Genomic DNA, 17,832 nt, shown 5'->3' on the forward strand with positions numbered 1-17,832 from the left:
CAACTCCAATTGGGTTAAAGACTTAAAGGTAATACCTGAACCTACAGAACTACTAGAAGAACATAGGGTGGTAAACACTTGTGAACATTACAATCAGAAAGGCTTTTTAAAATAATATCCCACAAAGCAACAACACAGATGGAACTTGGATCATTATGATATGTGAAGTAAACCAGACACAGAAAAATAAATACTCTATGTTCTCATTTATACGAGGAATACTTATCTTTTAAATGCTCCCATATAGAACCTGGAAGTGGAATGGTGGCTACCAAAGATGTAGGAGAATTAGAGAGAATGAGAGATGAGCAAATGCCAATCATTCTGTGCTAAAATATAATTATATAGGAACTGGAAATTATGATGTGCTATTGTACAATATGGTGACCATCAATAAAAATGATACATTGTTTAAACCAGCTATGAGAAAATATTATGTATAATGAATACATTACCGTAAATACAATGTTTATAGAGATAGATACATTTATACTAATTTAAACCTTACTTAATGAATGCACATATGAAAATCTCACACTATACCCCATAAGTATATATAACATTCTTGTTTTATGCATTAGTTCAAATTAACATTTAAGGCAGCAACATCCAAACTATTACTAAAAATACAATTAACAAAATCACACAAATTCTTAAAGCCAACATGAAAATTTACTGACAGACTAGGTAAAGAATGCCCCTAGTTATGCAGTACACCATGTCTTTTTATGCTTAACAGATACCGATCACACTTCTTTTCTGTAGATTTATTTGTAGATTTGATTCAGTACTTGATGAGAATTTCCTTCACTCAGTAGTTCAGAGGTAGTGCAGCACCTACAAGAAGGTAAGATACTAAGTGAGAACTGGTGGTATCAGCCACCCACCAAGAGTTGTCTCACAAAACACAACCCCTGTTGTCATTCTTGAGAGGTCTCTAGCATAGATTCTAGGCTTAGGCTTCTCTTTATTTCATAGTCAGAACTCTCTGTGAAATGAGATACTAGATCTGAGGCAAGAAGATTCAGCTCAGGAGAGTGAGAACTCTCAACAACAGTGAAAAGTCAAAGAAAATACTTCCCAAGATTTCTGGGAATCCCCTCCCTCAGAACAAAAGTTGACTGACAGAGCCCTGTCTTCACAGTTATTTATTTCAGAAGGACCTTGTGGGCAAGACCAGAAATGGATGAAACTGACTTCCATTTTTCTTCTACTGGTTGTGGCAGCAGGTGGCTTTGGCTTGACAGGACAGTTGAAGAGTCCTAGGAGCTTACACAGTGTCAAGGTATCTGCTGGGCCACTCTTCCCATAGACTAAGGGCATTCTTGGAAAGATCTGTTCCACTGTACCCTGTCTCCTGTCAAACCTGGGTGGCTCCTACTACCACAGTTATGCCTAATGCTCTCTAGCTTGGCAATGGGGTGGGAGGGGTCAGATGTTGCCGGTTGAAGAGGCAGCCTCAAGTCAGCATAAGATGGAGAGGCAAGACTGTTTAGGAGGAATGTTTAATACTGTAAGTTGGAACTGAGATGACAAGGTCCCATTCTACACTTCTCTTATTGGTTGCTAAATAAGTACTTAAAAAAATTCTGAGAACTTCATACGATGTATTTTGATCATATTCAACCCCCCCTCCTCCAACTCCTCTCAGACCCACCCCCGCCTTACTATACCCCCTGATTTCATGTTCTCTATTTTTTAAAGCCTATACAGTCTAATTGGTGTTCCCCTAATGCTCTTGAGACTGGGTCCATTCCCTCTATTAGGGGAACCAGGAGAGGCAGCCTTTCTTGGAACAAAATTTGCGAAGAGCTACAGTATAAATTATCTCAGCCTCTGTTTTCAGGGTGACAGTTTCCTGAAGCTGTTTGTGGCTCTGCCTGCTGACCCCGCTACAGTCATCATGCCTCGTGGCCAGAAGAGTAAGCTCCGTGCCCGTGAGAAAAGAAAGCAGGCCCGGAGTGAACATGCCGCTGCAATGGAGGGAGAAGAGTCCTCCTCTAACTATCCTTTCTACGGCTGTCCACATCAGACTCCTCCTGGGACGCCTAGCTTTCCCAAGAGGCCTCAGGGAGCCCAATTGAGCTTTCTGAACACATTTTTAGATGGAGGTGCCTGCAGCAAGGAAGATGAAAGTTCATATTCTTCTGAAAATGTTGAAGACTGGTGTAAAGATCATTTAAACCACAAAGTAGTCTTATTGGTGCAGTTCCTCATAGATAAGTATCAAAAAAAAAGAGGCGATTTCAAAGGCAGATATGCTGAAGTCTGTGACCAAATCTTCTAAGAATGACTTCATTGAGATCCTAAAGAGAGCCACAGATCACATGGAACTGGCCTTTGGTGTTGATCTGAAGGAAGTGGATCCCATCAAGCATGTCTATGCCCTTTTCAACAAACTAAAACACAGCCTTGAAGGAGTGATGGGTGAAGAAAGAATGCCCAATAGTGGCCTCCTAATGATTGTGCTGGGTGTGATCTTTACGAAGAATAAATGTGTCTCTGAAACAGAGATCTGGGAAGTACTGAATATGATGGGTGTATATGCTAACAGGAAGCATTTCATCTATGGAGATCCTAAGAAGGTCATCACTGAAGATTTGATGAAGCTAAAATATTTGGAGTACTACCAGGTGCTCAACAGCAATCCTCCATGCTATGAATTCATGTGGGGTTCAAGAGCTCATGCTGAAATAAGCAAGATGTAAATCCTGGAGTTTTGGGCCAAGATCCATGATAATACACCAAGTTCCTATGCATCCTTGTATGAAGAAGCTTTGAAAGAGGAAGAAGAAAGAGCCCAAGCCAGATCTAGAGCCAGGGCTCGCACTGCTTCTAGAACCAGGTCACATTCCATTCCAGAGCCATGCCCAGCAGCTTCTCACATGCTGAGTAATATCTAAGGCTAATTCTTCAATTTTGGGTTCAAAAAATATGTCAACCTCTTAACAGTGGAATGCTACTGTGGGGCTGAATGGAATGTTTATATAATATTTCTATTTCTGTTGTATATTAGTAACTTAAAATTCTACTTTTTAAAATTTTAGGTTATATTTCAAAGTTTGAAGTCTAAGAATGATATTCTTTGTGGAAAGTGGGGATAATGAGCATTCTAAGTAGCAGGTGTCCAGCGTACGCCTGGAAGGAACACATTCCATATCACCTTTGCATTCCTGTTTTTGTTTTGTGCAACATATTTTTTACTCTGAGTTTCTTTTTCTTTTCTGTTATGTATTTCAAACGTATCTTCAATTTTTTTAATGTCTCTTTTATTAGAAGCTTTTCAGTAGTTCAAGATTTTTAGCTTTCAATAATTTTAGAATATAAAATGATCAGTGATTTGCTTATACATTTATTGTATTTTAATATGTTTGAGGTTGCTGGGGGAGGGACAGTTGCTTTCTTTGGAGGTATGTCCACTGGTAGATTCTCAATGAACTCCACACTCACTTACATATGAATAATGATAACTGTATTCAATGGGTTGAAATATAGTTTTCTTAAAACTCGAAAAAGTTGCATGGAAACACCTTTAAGTTACTAAGAAAAGGAAGAACTCTATATCAGATTTAATTTACCAGTCTGCTACTTGGAATGTTTTCTTGGTTCAGTGGCTGAAACCTGGATCAAAAATGTAGCCAATGTTAAAGGTGAGATCATAAAACAGGAAATAAAAGAAGAGAGAGATAAAAACATAAAACCTAGTTCCTGGTACTCTTTATATCACTTTGCTGTACTTAGATTTGTTTAGATTGGATTTGTTTAGATTATTAAAGAATGTATATGATAATAAAATATTATAAACAGTAGTTTATAGTCACTCGTTTATTAACCAATATTAATTCTGTTGGAAATGGGGAAATTAAGTCACAACATGCACACCAGTATGCTCACACAATCTGTAAGTCTAGCTACAGAGTAACCATGGCTTTCTTCTGGCCTCTGTGGGTATCCACAGATATGGCACACACACACACACACACACACACACACACACACACACACACAAAATTAAAAATAAATCTTTAACAAGAGAGTTATTTTTTTCACTAGACAGCTCAGTTGGTGAACTGCTTGTTGTCTTACAAGGAGGACCTGAGTTTGATCCACAGAACCCATGTAATAAAGCTTGTCATAGCGTCATATACTTATAATCTCATCACTGAACAGGTAGAGACAGGCAGACCGCTGGGTCTGAAAGGCCAGCCAACCTAGTCTAATAGCAAACTCCATGTCAGTGATAGATCCTGTCTCAAATCTAAGGTGGACAGTGCCTGAGGAACAGCAACTCAGGTTGATCTCTGTCTTCCACATGTGCCCCCCCACATACACACTTAAATAAAAACACACGCGCGCGCACACACACACACACACAGAGTATCATGAATAAGTCAGAAGAAAATCTCCTGGGTCATAAATGAATGGTGTCCTGGGCTATTGTTCAATATCAGATGACCACACAGCAGTATCTTCTTGTTTTATGCACATCTATCTCTTAGAAGTTGCTGAGCATAAGGATGAAAGTGCATTGAGTGACATATCCATATTGCCATCTTCATCCTAAACTAAAAGACAGAGATCTCAATGCTTTAAAATAATATTTTAATTTATTTAATTTAACTTACTTTGGCAAACTCAAGGGAGATTTCCATGTGATGAAATGAAATGAGAAAAAGTAAGGGAGATTTGGGTGGAAAGATATCTATGAGAGAAGTTGCTGGTCCTTGACACAAATTCTAGAAATTTGACTTGTTTTCAACTGGGGAAGACTGTGTCGCATTGCAAACTAAGTAACTTGCCCACAAGTGGGGAAAGTTTTACATGGACTTACATACTAAAGAGAGTTGTGTTGTTATTTGGCATTAATTGTTTTAGAAAGTTACAGAATATTCTGAATAAAGATAAATAGATCTTACCAGATGAGGAGGGTGATATTATCTGTGACTAAAGTAATTATATGATAATGGCCATTCATCAAAGACAAATTTTTCAATATGTCAACTACTTCATATCTATTACATACATTCCCATAGTTCCAGCAAGATAGGGCATACTGGGCATACTAGACATAATTATATTTATTATTTTTTAAATTTTATGTGTATGAGTATACTGCCTGCATATGCATAGGTGCACCCATGTCGTGCAATGTCCACGGAGGTCAGAAGAGGGCATCAGATCCCTGGAACTGGAGTGACAGACAGCTGTTACCTGCCAGTAAGTGCTGGGAACTGAATCCAGGTTCTCTGCAAGAGCAGCCCCAGTACTCTTAACTGCTGAGCCATCTCTTCAGTCCCATAATATTTTAATATTTTAACTAGATATAATTATAGAACTTTCTTTCTTTCTTTTTGCTTATCCTACAAAATGTGTGTGGGTTTTCTTAAGACAGGATCTCACTGTGTTGCCTATGTTAGCCTCAAACTCATCAGATAGCCTAAGCTGGACTCAGACCTTTATTCCTTCAGCCTCACCCCTACATGCCAGCATTACAGGTGTACATCATGATTCCAGGCAGAATTCATAATTTTCTTTTCTTAAAAATAGGTTATTTGCCGGGTGTGGTGGCACATGACTTTAATTCCAACACTCGGGAGGCAGGGGCAGGCGGATCTCTGTGAGTTCGAGGCCAGCCTGGTCTACATAGTGAGTTCTAAGACGGGGCTACAGGGAGACCGTGTCTCAAAAAGACAAAAAAAAAGGTTATTTATGTTTTGAGAATTCCATAACTCTACACCATGTATTTTGATTGTATAGACATCAACTCCCTCCTCCAATTCCTTTCAAACTGCTTCCACTGGGTCCCCTTCCAACTTAATGTCCTCTTTTTATTTTTAATAGCCCACTGAGTCCAGTTAATGCTATCTGTTTGTATATGGGTGTAAGCCCATTGACTGAAGCACGGAAAACCTACCAGTGGCCACATCTATAAAGAAAACTGACTTCCCCTCCCTCAGAAGCTCTTAACTTCCAATAACTCTTACAAACATCCTGCACCCACTTCCACAATGTTTACTAAGTCTTGGGGTAAGGAGATAGAGATGTAAAATTTAGAGCTGAGCACTGTACCGTCATAAAAATTTGCCTATGGAAATGAACAAACTGAATTCTCACAAAGAAATACAGTATCGTATGCAAGAGCCATACAAACTCAATCAGACAAAAACATAGCATGGAACTGGGGAAATGGGCAGCAGACTCAACCTTAGCCAAAGAACTATTGCCAAGTGATTATGGCTGGGTCGGGGAAAGTTGATCTTTTTTAAGGGAAAGACTCTAGGTAGGATGACAAGACCCCAGTGGATGAAATTACATTGTGGTGGGGGCTGGAGAGATGTCTCAGCGCTTAGGAACACTTGGGTGTTTTGGCAGAAGACCCAGGTTCGAATCCCAGTACCCACATGGTAGCAAACAACTGTCTGTAACTCCATTTCAGGGGGATCTGATACCTTCTTCTGTTCTCCATGGGCATTGCATGACATGAGTGCACTTACATACATGCAGGCAAAATACATATACACATAAAATTAAAAAAAAGAAATTACACTAAGGGACATCTGGATACACAAACTTGACTCAATAGGTCTTCATATATATGACAAAATGCATGAAATCTGGTGGGGGGACAGCTATGGCGTGCAGTGCAGATGGCAGAGGGGAGTCTAAATATAATTAATATGTAGTGTATGAAATGCACAAAAATTCAATAAAAATATACATTGAGATGAAAAGAAGTATAAGTATATACTATGTGGGAAGTGTGAACAAGTGGGAAAGTTCACACAGGACATTTTCTGTATACTTTTGTTGAAAAGTATAACCATGTTGTTATATGTTGAATAACCTTAGCAATCAGGAAAAAAATGCAGATTAAAATTACTTTGATATTTCTTTTTACCCCAGTCAGAAATGACAAAGGCCAAGAAAGCAAATGACAACAAATGCTGTCAAAAATGTTGGAAAAAAGGAACCCTTATTCACTATCGGTAAGACTAGAAAATGGTGCGGCCACGAAGGAATTCAGTGTAGAGGGTCATCAAAGACAGAAATAGATGTATCAGATCACACAGATATACCACTCTTGATCATATACCCCAAATGGCCTATAACCTACTATAGAGATACTTGATTATTGACGGTCATTACTGCTTCAATCACAATAGCTAGGAAATGGAATCAGCCTTGATGCCCATTAACTGATGAATGGATAATGACAGTGTGATACATAAACACATTGTAATGTTATTCAGCTATTAAGAAAAATGAAATTGTGAAATACACAGGTAAATGGATGAAGCTGGAACATTTACAGTGAGGCCAAGAAAGACAAATACTATTATATAGTCTCTCTCATATGTGGATTCTAGCTTTGAATCTTTAAACTTGTATGTTTAACTTCTAATACCTGTAGAAGCTAGCAATGTTTTAAGAAAGGGAGGATAGTATAACACAGGTGGTATGGAGGAGGAGAAGGAAACAATGGGAGTTAGTTTAAGTGGAAAACGGAGATGGGAGAGTAAATTAGAGCAAGGGGTGGGGGAATATTAACACTGAACATGTTTGGAAACCTATTTTATAAGCTTCCTAAGTTACTTTACAAGGGGGGACTATATATTTATATTCATGCCAGGTTGCCAGGTACATGTTTAAGAAGTAGCTAAAAGTGGAATAGACTTCCGGTTTCATGTGACTGGAATTTTTCTAGAGCTTACATTCTTCCACTTCTCCTAAATTGGGGAAGATTTTTTTCACTCTTAGTTCAATTTTGTTTTCACTACTCCTAAATGTATTATTGACAACTCACAAAAAAATCTCTTGACATAAAGTACAAAAAAAACAGGCATAAAGAGGGTTCCAGTGGGGGAGGGAGAAGAATGAAAGAGCGGAGTGGATGGGGGATGAAAATGAGTAAAATTCATTGTATAAATGTGTAAAATAATCTAACATTAAAGTGTCCACAAAAAAGTAAATTTGAGGCTAAAACCTGAGGTGGGTATTGTCTATAGCCTTCATTTTCTGAGCATCCTCCTATTCCTAGATCCAGGTTTCCTTAAGAGTAGAGCCTGCTTAAGTGCAGGCACATCAATCCTAGCTCTTTATTACACTACAAGTCATTTTCCCTGAGTATTCTCAACTGTGCCTTCTGGAACAAACAGCACTATTTGCTAATGAGCTCTTCACTGCTCTTTCTATGGAATGAACCCTGCTCCTTATAATGTAGCCAGCCTAGAATCACCTGCCCACACTTGCACTGACAGCATTTCATGTCTGTAGCTGTTATTTGATGTCACATTTGTCTTGATGAAAACTCTAACAATGAAATTTTGGCACCTGATTACCAGAACCCATACCACCATCCCACATCTGAACTGCCAGTGGGATTTTAAAGAGGTTTGTTATATGAGCCATGTCAATGAAGAAATACATGGATGTGTGAGCTATCCTAAATTATTAAATTTAAGACTCTCATAAGTTTAATATAAGCCAAGTCCATGAGAATCACTATAGAGCAAATATTTATTCAATTTGAATTCCTTAAATCATGACAAGATCCTGTGAAGTGAAAAACATGACTTGTTGGCATGTGTGCATCTTTGAACAATGAAAATGATTCACCATGTTACTGTTGCCTCTTATGCCAGGATTTTCTTCAGAGAAATGTTTTAGTGTTTCCTTATCTAACGTCTTCCTTGAAAGGATTCTGCATATTCAAGCATGTTGAAATTTTGGCGGCTCACATTTTGAGATTTTAAACAAACACAAATAAAAAGGAACACACTTTATTCTATTGACACTCTAGAATTCATTTAAAAGTAAATTACATTCAGAAGGACTCTACTAAGTTGAAAAGTTGAGCTTTTACCTATTGAGATTTGGCACGTCCTTTAAAAAATGAGGAAATATTATATTGCAAACCACCCATCAAATAGGAGGCTCTCAAAATCACTGGTGAATTTCATGGCAACTCTACCCATCAATTGAAAAAACTTGGTCCTATCAGTCACTGTTCATATGCCTTTTCCAGCAAACAGGGCCTCACCAACAAAGGAAGTGGGCATGCCCAAGTTTAGGGGTTACTCATCTCTTAAGGATTTGCTTTTTATTAATTTTAATTATGTGTATTAATATTTCTGTGGGGGGTATGTTCAAATGAAGGCAGGTACCCATGGAGGACAGGATCATTAGTTCCACCTGGACCTACAGTTATAGATGGTTGTGAGCAGCCTGACATGGGTGCTAGAAGCTGAACTTGGGTCTTTTCCTTAAAGGGAAGTACATCCTTGTAACCCCCGAGTCATCTCTCTAGTGAAAAACTAAACTCTTACTGCTTATCCCATGAAAGGACAGTGCCTCACTTAGGAGGAAATCTAGGAATTACTGATGATGATGAAGGTGACAGGCGATGTTAAGCATGAAGAAAGGGAAAAAGAGGACCATCTTCAGTCATCTGCTTCCTGGGCACCACATGAGACATATGAATATCAGTTTGCCAGCATCCTGGCATTACAAATGAACAGTAACATCTATTCTAATGGAGACAGCTGGTGTCACTCATAGGAACACGTAAATACTAGTATGCTGATATCCTCTGAAATAGTATGTTTGATGATCTGTAGCCATCTTCTAAAAAAGGCATAGTTGGGGCTGAAGAGATGGCTCAGCGGTTAAGAGCACTGACTGCTCTGGCAGAAGACCCGGGTTTGATTCCCAGCACCCACATGGCGGCTACAAACCATCCTTAACTCTAGCTCCAAGGGAATCCGAAGCCCTCTTCTGACCTCCGCGGCATTGCATGACATGGGTGCACTCACATATATGTAGGCAATATACCCATACGCATAAAATAAAAATAATAAAATACTTTAAAAAGACATGGCCGGTGACTGAAATTTTTGATGTATACAGAGTATGTTTCCATCACCCAGACAATATAGGACACCTCCTATATTAAGAATCATTTGGGTATGGCTGGTGAGATTGTTCAGTAGTTAAAGGTGCTTGCAATCAAGGCTGATGATTTCAGTTCAGTATCCTCGACTGAGACTTTGGAGGGAGAGAACTGACTGCTGCAAGTTGTCCTCTGATCTCTACACATGCACGCACACATGTCTACACACACACACACACACACGCACATGCACGTGTGCATGCACACGTGCATCCACACAATAAATGAATGAATGAATAAATAAATGAATGTAAGAAAAACATAAAAATGAAGCAATTAGGCAATTCTGCAGTTCTGCTTCATACCTCAAGAGGACAAGTCTAAAGCCAAAAGACGAAATATTACACACTCAAGGACAAGGAAAGAAAATGGGAGGAGCAGCTCTGCCCTTAATTTGAGACATGTCCTTGTTTACTCCAGGTGCCCTTCTCTAAAAAGTTCCTCACATACTCCCATTTCTGAGCCTGCCTGCATTATTGATGTCTAATTCGGAAGACATAACTCTCATATCATTTTTCAATAAAACTCCTCCAGGCAGCTCCTGAGATCTCTAATTTGCTGGCCCTGTGGTTCTCTCCAAATCAAATTAATCAATTTTGACTTCACTTCAAAGACTATTTTTAAATTATTTTTTCCATGGAAGAAACTGAAGAGGGAGCCCTGTGTCCATCGGTCAAGCATATAGGTTAGAAAAAGCAATTAATGTATGGAGGACCAGGAAGCTCATCAGGCATGTTCTAAAAAAACTCCTTGAAGTACTGGTCAAGTGCTCAACATGATTCTCTATGCAATGAATTCTGAAGTGGTACCAGAGTTCATTCTAATATCAGCCAAATGAGGGTCCTGGAAGTTTTTGATAATATCAATGATACAATTCCAATCTCCTCATATTTGTGTGAAGAGGCTTCGAAAGGCAAGGAAGAGAAGGGTAAAACTGTGCTATAGCTGTGTATGGTCCATATTCCTGGTATTCCCCACTGCATCCCCTACCTGCAATAAATCTGAGATAATTTATTTAACTCATGGTGAAAGAGAAAAGTAAATAATGTCAGTAGTAAAAGACTAACCATGGTCTAGAGAAAACACTTCTCATATGGAGTACCTTGAGGACTTTTCTCTAACTTTCATTCACTTATTCATTAGTTCAAAGGCTCATAATTTCTAATTTCTGATTATTGCATATTTTTTATCCTTATTCTATGTGTATAATTGTTGTGTCTGCCTGATGTAAGTGTACCCATGTGTGCAATGCCTGCAGGTGTCAGAAGAGCGTGTCAGTGTGCATGGACCTGGAGTTAAGTATCATTGTTACATGCCATATGGGTGCTGGGAACCAAACCCCAGTCCTCTGCAAGAGCAGTTAGTGCTCTTAACACTGAGCCATATCTTCATTCCCAACATTTCACATTTTAATTGCTTCAGTTTGTAACACACAGGGACTGGAAAGATGACTCAGAAGTTAAGAACATTAGACAACCTTGCAGAGGACCTGAATTCAGTTCCCAATATCCACATGGTAGTTAAAAACCATTGTAAATCCAGTTCCAAGGGATTTGATGCCCTATTGTAGTCTTCACAGGCAACATGCATGCATGTGGCACACATAAATATATGTGGGCAAAACTCACATAAAATAAATAAATCTTTAAAAAGAATATACTATACAGATTATCACCTTGATTATATATTTGCCGTTGCTTTTCAGATTTAAGAGTATGAATTACGCCATTTCGTATGAAAAAATTTAGAAATCTTCCACATTATTTTATGATGTGGAATAAGAGAATATGGTATCTAATAAATTCTTGTTTGGAAATACAAAATAATTCAGTAATAAGCACTTAAGTTTAAATATATATACTGAACCAGGCATTGTGGCACATGTCTTTAATCTCGGAATTCAAGAGGCAGAGGCAGGTGGAACTGTGTGATTGAGGCCATCTGGTTTACATTCCATGTTCTAGGCCAGCTGGGGCTACAGGAAGACCCTGTCTCAAAAAATGACTATACATGAGTGTGTTTGTGTGTGTGTGTGTGTGTGTGTGTGTGTGTGTGTGTGTGTGTGTGTGTGTGTGTGTGTGTGTGTGTGTGTGTGTGTGTGTGTGCATGAACATATTATCCTATTCCCATCCCACCCAAAGATGAGGTCAGAGGTCAGACTTAACTACATATATAATTTGAGGCCAGCTTGGTGTTTGTGAGATCCTGTTATACCATATATATATATATATATATATATATGCAACCAAGTTCAGTTTTAGTAGAGATTTTTTTTCTTCACAAAAAATTATTGCTGATAATTAATGCCAACCCAGATAAATTAGAGACCAAGTCTCAAACTTTAAAAAATAATCATTCAAGATCTAGCTTAGTTGTAGGGCACTTGTATGTAAGATGACATATGCTGAATTCCCAAATCTGCAAAATAACTAAAATAATGTCTAGGGTATAAAATGAATTGTGTAATTAGGGAAGGGAAATTACTGTCATAGGAACACCATGGCTATGTAAGATCAACAAATATTTCAACAGTCAGGGAAGGGGGCTAGAGAGATGGCTCAGTGGTTAAGTGTGCTTACTGTTCTTCACTTCCCAGCACCCAGGTCAGGTGGCACACAACTGCCTGTAACTCCAGCTCCAGGGGTGATATACCCTCTTCTGGCCTCTGCAGTTACCCACAGTCATGTTCACATATACCTACACCCCACATAAACAAATCACACATATACATAATTAAAATAATACATGTCTTCTTTTCAGTAACATAAAATGTGCATTAATTAAATTAACATAAATTAATATAATGGGCCTATCACTTCAGAAATATATCATTTCTGAAGTTGAGAATATTCCAAATAGTTTCTATCATGAATTTCGAATATTCATTTAATTGTCATCAAATAATAGATGTCAGCAGGGCTATAGAAGGTTGAAAGTTATTTTACAGAGTTTAAATAAGGCTAGAAAGAGCAAGGTGTGTGATGAAGCTGGATGAAAAGGTGATGGGCTTTGGTAGTAAGTCAGAGAATGTTGCATTCTAAGACCATTCTATTCTCTAAAGTGACTGTATGATGACTCAGAAGAGAATATGGCAAATTTTAAGACCATAGAGAAAGAAAAACAGCTTAACTAACATTTGATCAGCAAGCATTTTGATTTTATTAATAATGTGGGACAAGCAGGTCAGTTAATTATGTACAAAGCTAAGAAACAGAAGCTTGAGAAATTGAATCTAGCTTTGTCAAAGATTAACAAGGGAGGCATCTATGAGTCTTATTTAATTCATGTGAGCAAGTGTGGTTCATTGAAGTAAGACATTTCCTGAAACATAATGTTGAGGTCAGGAGGATTTTTTTAGTCTCTACTGTTCTCCAATATTACTGGGCTTAGGTAAGATTAAGCACTATATAAAAGAGAAAAATATATTCCTGAACAATCATTAAACAGAATATAATATACATTCCTGGGCCATCTGTTTGAGATAGTGAAAAAAGAAAGAAATTACTCACATTTATGTAGCCAAGAGACAAAATCTATTAAATGCACACTCTTAAGATAAAAGCAACTAACCCTTAAATAACAGAACTTGATGGCACCATTTGTCACACACTGTTATTCCTAAAGTTACTCAGTAATCAGAGTTACCTTCCATGTTAGATAATTGCTTCATTCATAGGGAAAATAAGACTGAAGTGTAAAGCTCTTATGTTTATTCAGCTTTTCAGAGAGAAAAATCTTCAGGTTTAAACATTTCTAATGTAAGTGCTTTAAGAAAAACATGGTAGGGAAATGTCTCATTCCTGATTTTATTTTATTTTATTAGCAGAAGACAATTGTCCTTTAGTTTTTAAGCCTATCAGCAAATCATCTAGATGACTAATAACTATGGAATTCTCTCCTGTTAATATTTTCTCTATGTGTTCGTGAAGATGAATATAGAAAATGGTAGGAGAATCCGAATCTCTTTGAAAAATTCTTTATCATAAATACTGGACTCCTATTAATGCCCCTCTCTTAAGATACTTCTTCCCTTTACCACCATGGCTCTTTGTATAATCCTCCCTCCTACCTTCCAAGTTAAACAGCCCCATTTTCCCCATTCCTCCCTTGGTAGCATGTGTCTCCTACTCTACCCTTCTCTAAGATCCCTGTAACCCACATGGTTCCTTTCCATTTTCCTGACTCCTGTGGTTACATCAGTGTATATGCTCACATAAAGGGAACAGTTTTCCAGGTGGCTTGAAACTTGCTCTTCTGATCTTACAGCAATGGTGATAGCATGCACAAGACCCATGAAAACTCAAACCAGACAAAACCCCAGCACAGAACTTTAAAATAGATAAGAAGCCCCAACCTTATCTGAGGAACTATTGGTAGCTGATCACTGCTCGGTGAGGGAGCGCTGGTCTTATTTAAGGGAGTGGCATCAGATAAGCTGAACAGGCTCTGGTGGATGGACTTACACTGAGAGACATCTATGGATACAAACTTGACTCCATAGGCCTTAAAATGACAGAATGCATTAAATCTGGCAGGGTGCTTTGAGAGTGTGCAGACAGGAGAGGGGATCTAAATAGGATTAAGATGTATTTCATGAATGCACCGAAATTCAATAAAAATACATATTGTGAAAAATAAAAGATAAATACTGGACTCCTCCTTAAACAACCACAAACAAGAATATAGAATTCTGTTCTTGGGAATATAAAAGGAGAGATTAAATGTTAGATCATAGATCAACCACAAAGAGAAAAAATTATATTGAAGATAATTTTACCAATATAACGAAGTCAGAATATCTTTATAATTGTGGAATATAAGGTTTAATAGAAGAACACATTTATTTATTGTTCTATAAATTATTAACTATTTTTTTATATAAGATGTGGTTTCTCCTCTTTCCAGGAAGAGATAAGCAATGTCACTGCCCAGACAACTGGCACAAAGACTACAGAATAAGATCTTAACTCAAGAAGTGGAATTATTAGCAAGGGTATTATCCTGGTAATATTGGTCCTAATTCCATACACGTTGTCTGTGTGCAAGTAGGCATCAAGAAGCACATAGACTTGGGGCTGGTGCGATGGCACAACAGCTAAGAGTACTGGCTGCTCTTACAGAGGACCCAGGTTCAGTTCCCTGCACATGCTTGGTGGCTAATGACAGTCTGTAACTCCAGTTCCAGGGGATCTGATGCCCTCAACTAGCATCAGCACACACTGCATGCATAAGATCCATGCAGAAAAACCACTTGTACACATAAATAAAAATAGAATAAAAAATTAAAAACATAAATAAAAATAAAAAAGCACCCTGCCACAAGACTGAGTGTAGGAAAATTGACCAGGACCTCTCATTATTCTACTTGTAAAATATGAACCATTGATATGGTCTATAGAACATTGCTGTGCATTAGTACACACACAAGGCCTTACAAAAGAATTGTATTATGCTCAATAAAATCATATAATACCCACAGTAGTGTCAGCTAGACATTTCCACAGGCTGGAAGAAAAAAGCTAAGCTTATGCCTAATGAACAAAACAAAACTAGCAAAGAAATTTCAAAAGAAATATTGTGAAATAAAAATGAATACCATAATTTACAGTCTTGTGGAGTTACAATTCTAATAGGACATATTTATTATGTATATGACATTAAGATCAGGCACATGACTTGGGGATAAAAAAACAGATTAGAAACACTCTTAGTGTGATTCTATGAAAGAGTTAGGTTTTGTATGGTATAACTTTACTCCAAAGGAGAAAGTGGCATAGGATCAGAATAGAAAGAATAGGTGACAGAACATGGAAAAAACATGGAGAAATGGAAAGGGTATATGTAAAAAAAAAAAGATGTATTCTGAGACGAGAGCTATTGCTCAGCAGTTAAGAGCACTGCTGTTATTGCAGGGGACCCGGGTTCAAGTCTCAACATCCTCATAGTGGCTAACAACCATCAGTAACTCCAGTTCCAGGGGTCCGACGCTCCCTTCTGACCTCTGTGGGCATTGCATGACATGAGTGCATGCACATACATGCAGACAATACACTCATACATGTAAAATAAAAATAATAAATAAAAATATTTTTAAAACATGTATGCAATATGAGACTCTAGTACATCCCTGGCAGGGAATGGGAACCTGAAGTCTCATCTTTGAGGTAAGTTGAGTAGTTCTTTTGTAAAGAGACTTGCAGGGCTAGGCATAGGATAAATTACAATTCTCATACATTTAATTATTGGTATAGTTTTGAAACATAGTTTGAAGTCTGGTATAGTAACCCTCCAGCATTGCTCTTTTTGAGAAGGATTTCTTTGGCTAGCCAGGGTCTTAGTATTTTACTTGCATAATTTCCACCCCTCTCTCTCACTATCAATGTCCTTCCATATCCTCCAACTCCCTCTCAATTTATTACCTTCTTTATTGTTACATATATATTTATAATTATACACACATACACACTAATATATATATATATATATATATGCATAAACACACACATACACACACACACACTCCTCCCTCAACATTCATTGATCATCTGTAGCTCTTCATCTTGAGGTTGGACCCCTTGATGTCTCCCCATGCTACTTGGCATGTCAAATGATTCTGCCATGATGCACATCTTGTTAAACTACCATACTATGTAAATTGCATTGGTGTGGCTTCCCTATCATTTATAGATTGCATTAACTAGCAGCAGGTGTCTTTCCCTGCTGATCCTTACATTCCTTCCACTCCTTTTTCACAATTTTCCCTATGCTGTAGGTGTAGAGTTTGAATTATAGATGTCCCATGTAGGATGTGCATCATACAGTCATATTCTCTGTGTCTGACCAGTTTTGGAACTTTGTAATAGTCTCCATCTGTTGCAAAAAGAAGTTACTTTGATGAGTGGTGAGCGGTACATTTGTCTTTAAATACAAAGAAGAGTATTTAAAATATAGCAACAAATTACTTTGGTCTGGGGAATAGCAGAAGCAGGTTTTTCTCTCAGATTTATGACCACTCCATCCATGTGTACTTGGCTGTTTTTATCCACAGATTTCCTCCCATCAAAGAGGCTTTAAGTTCAGTTGGATAGCCATTAATTATACCCAAGATAAAAGTGTCACTACTGCACCAATACAGGCAACCAATGGCTGCTGAAGGAGGGAGAATCATTTCTCTTCAAGAAAAGCCCATTGAATATGTTTTCCAAGTGTAAGTTGTCTGCCCTAAATATATGTATATATAGGCAACCTTAATTGGACTCAGTATGTTTTATACATAATTATATAGTTATAATTATTGTCTATTTATAATTATATACTATACTTATGATTATAAAAGTTATATATGACTTATAAAATTTAATGCAGAATACTAAGAAAAATTCTAAATTAAATTTAAAAATTGACAAGATGCATAAGTAGATCTCAAAAGAAGTTCCAGTCCAGTTAAAAAAAAAAAAACAAGAAAAACCTCATCTCAAAAATATAAGGTGAAAAGAAGACTTACGTCAAATAATTAGAAGATTTCAAGGAATCTTAAGTCTTCTTTATGCATCAGCAATTGACATATGTATGCTTCCCTAGAAGTCACAAACTAACAAGGCCCTGAAACAGCATCTTTAGCTCTTCTATCAATTCCACTGACATAGTCTTCTCTAATCCCCAGGTTTTACCAAGAGAAAAACCCTAATAACAACTAATGCCAAAATAACTGATTTTTTTTCTTTTTAGTTTTGACTTTTTGACTTGCTAGATGTATGTTTCAATTGGTCTTTTCTACTTACTGTTTTTTGTACTGGTTTTGCATCTTTATGGAATTTTTGTGATTGCCATACAATGCGTTTTGATGGCATTAAGATGTACTCTTCTATCTGCACCTCTCCCCA

General features: G+C 37.6%; 1 protein-coding gene across 1 annotated transcript; it reads left to right on the forward strand.

The window, feature by feature from the left end:
• Positions 1 to 1,903: 1,903 nt before the first annotated feature.
• Positions 1,904 to 2,903, forward strand: LOC103725404 (melanoma-associated antigen B18). The gene is given in 2 exon segments (XM_008822740.1): positions 1,904 to 2,230; positions 2,232 to 2,903. Coding segments are annotated over 2 exon segments (999 nt in total).
• Positions 2,904 to 17,832: the final 14,929 nt, after the last annotated feature.

Source organism: Nannospalax galili, unplaced genomic scaffold, assembly GCF_000622305.1.
Source record: "Nannospalax galili isolate Female #2095 unplaced genomic scaffold, S.galili_v1.0 scaffold7, whole genome shotgun sequence".
NCBI classification, from domain to species: Eukaryota; Metazoa; Chordata; class Mammalia; order Rodentia; family Spalacidae; genus Nannospalax; species Nannospalax galili.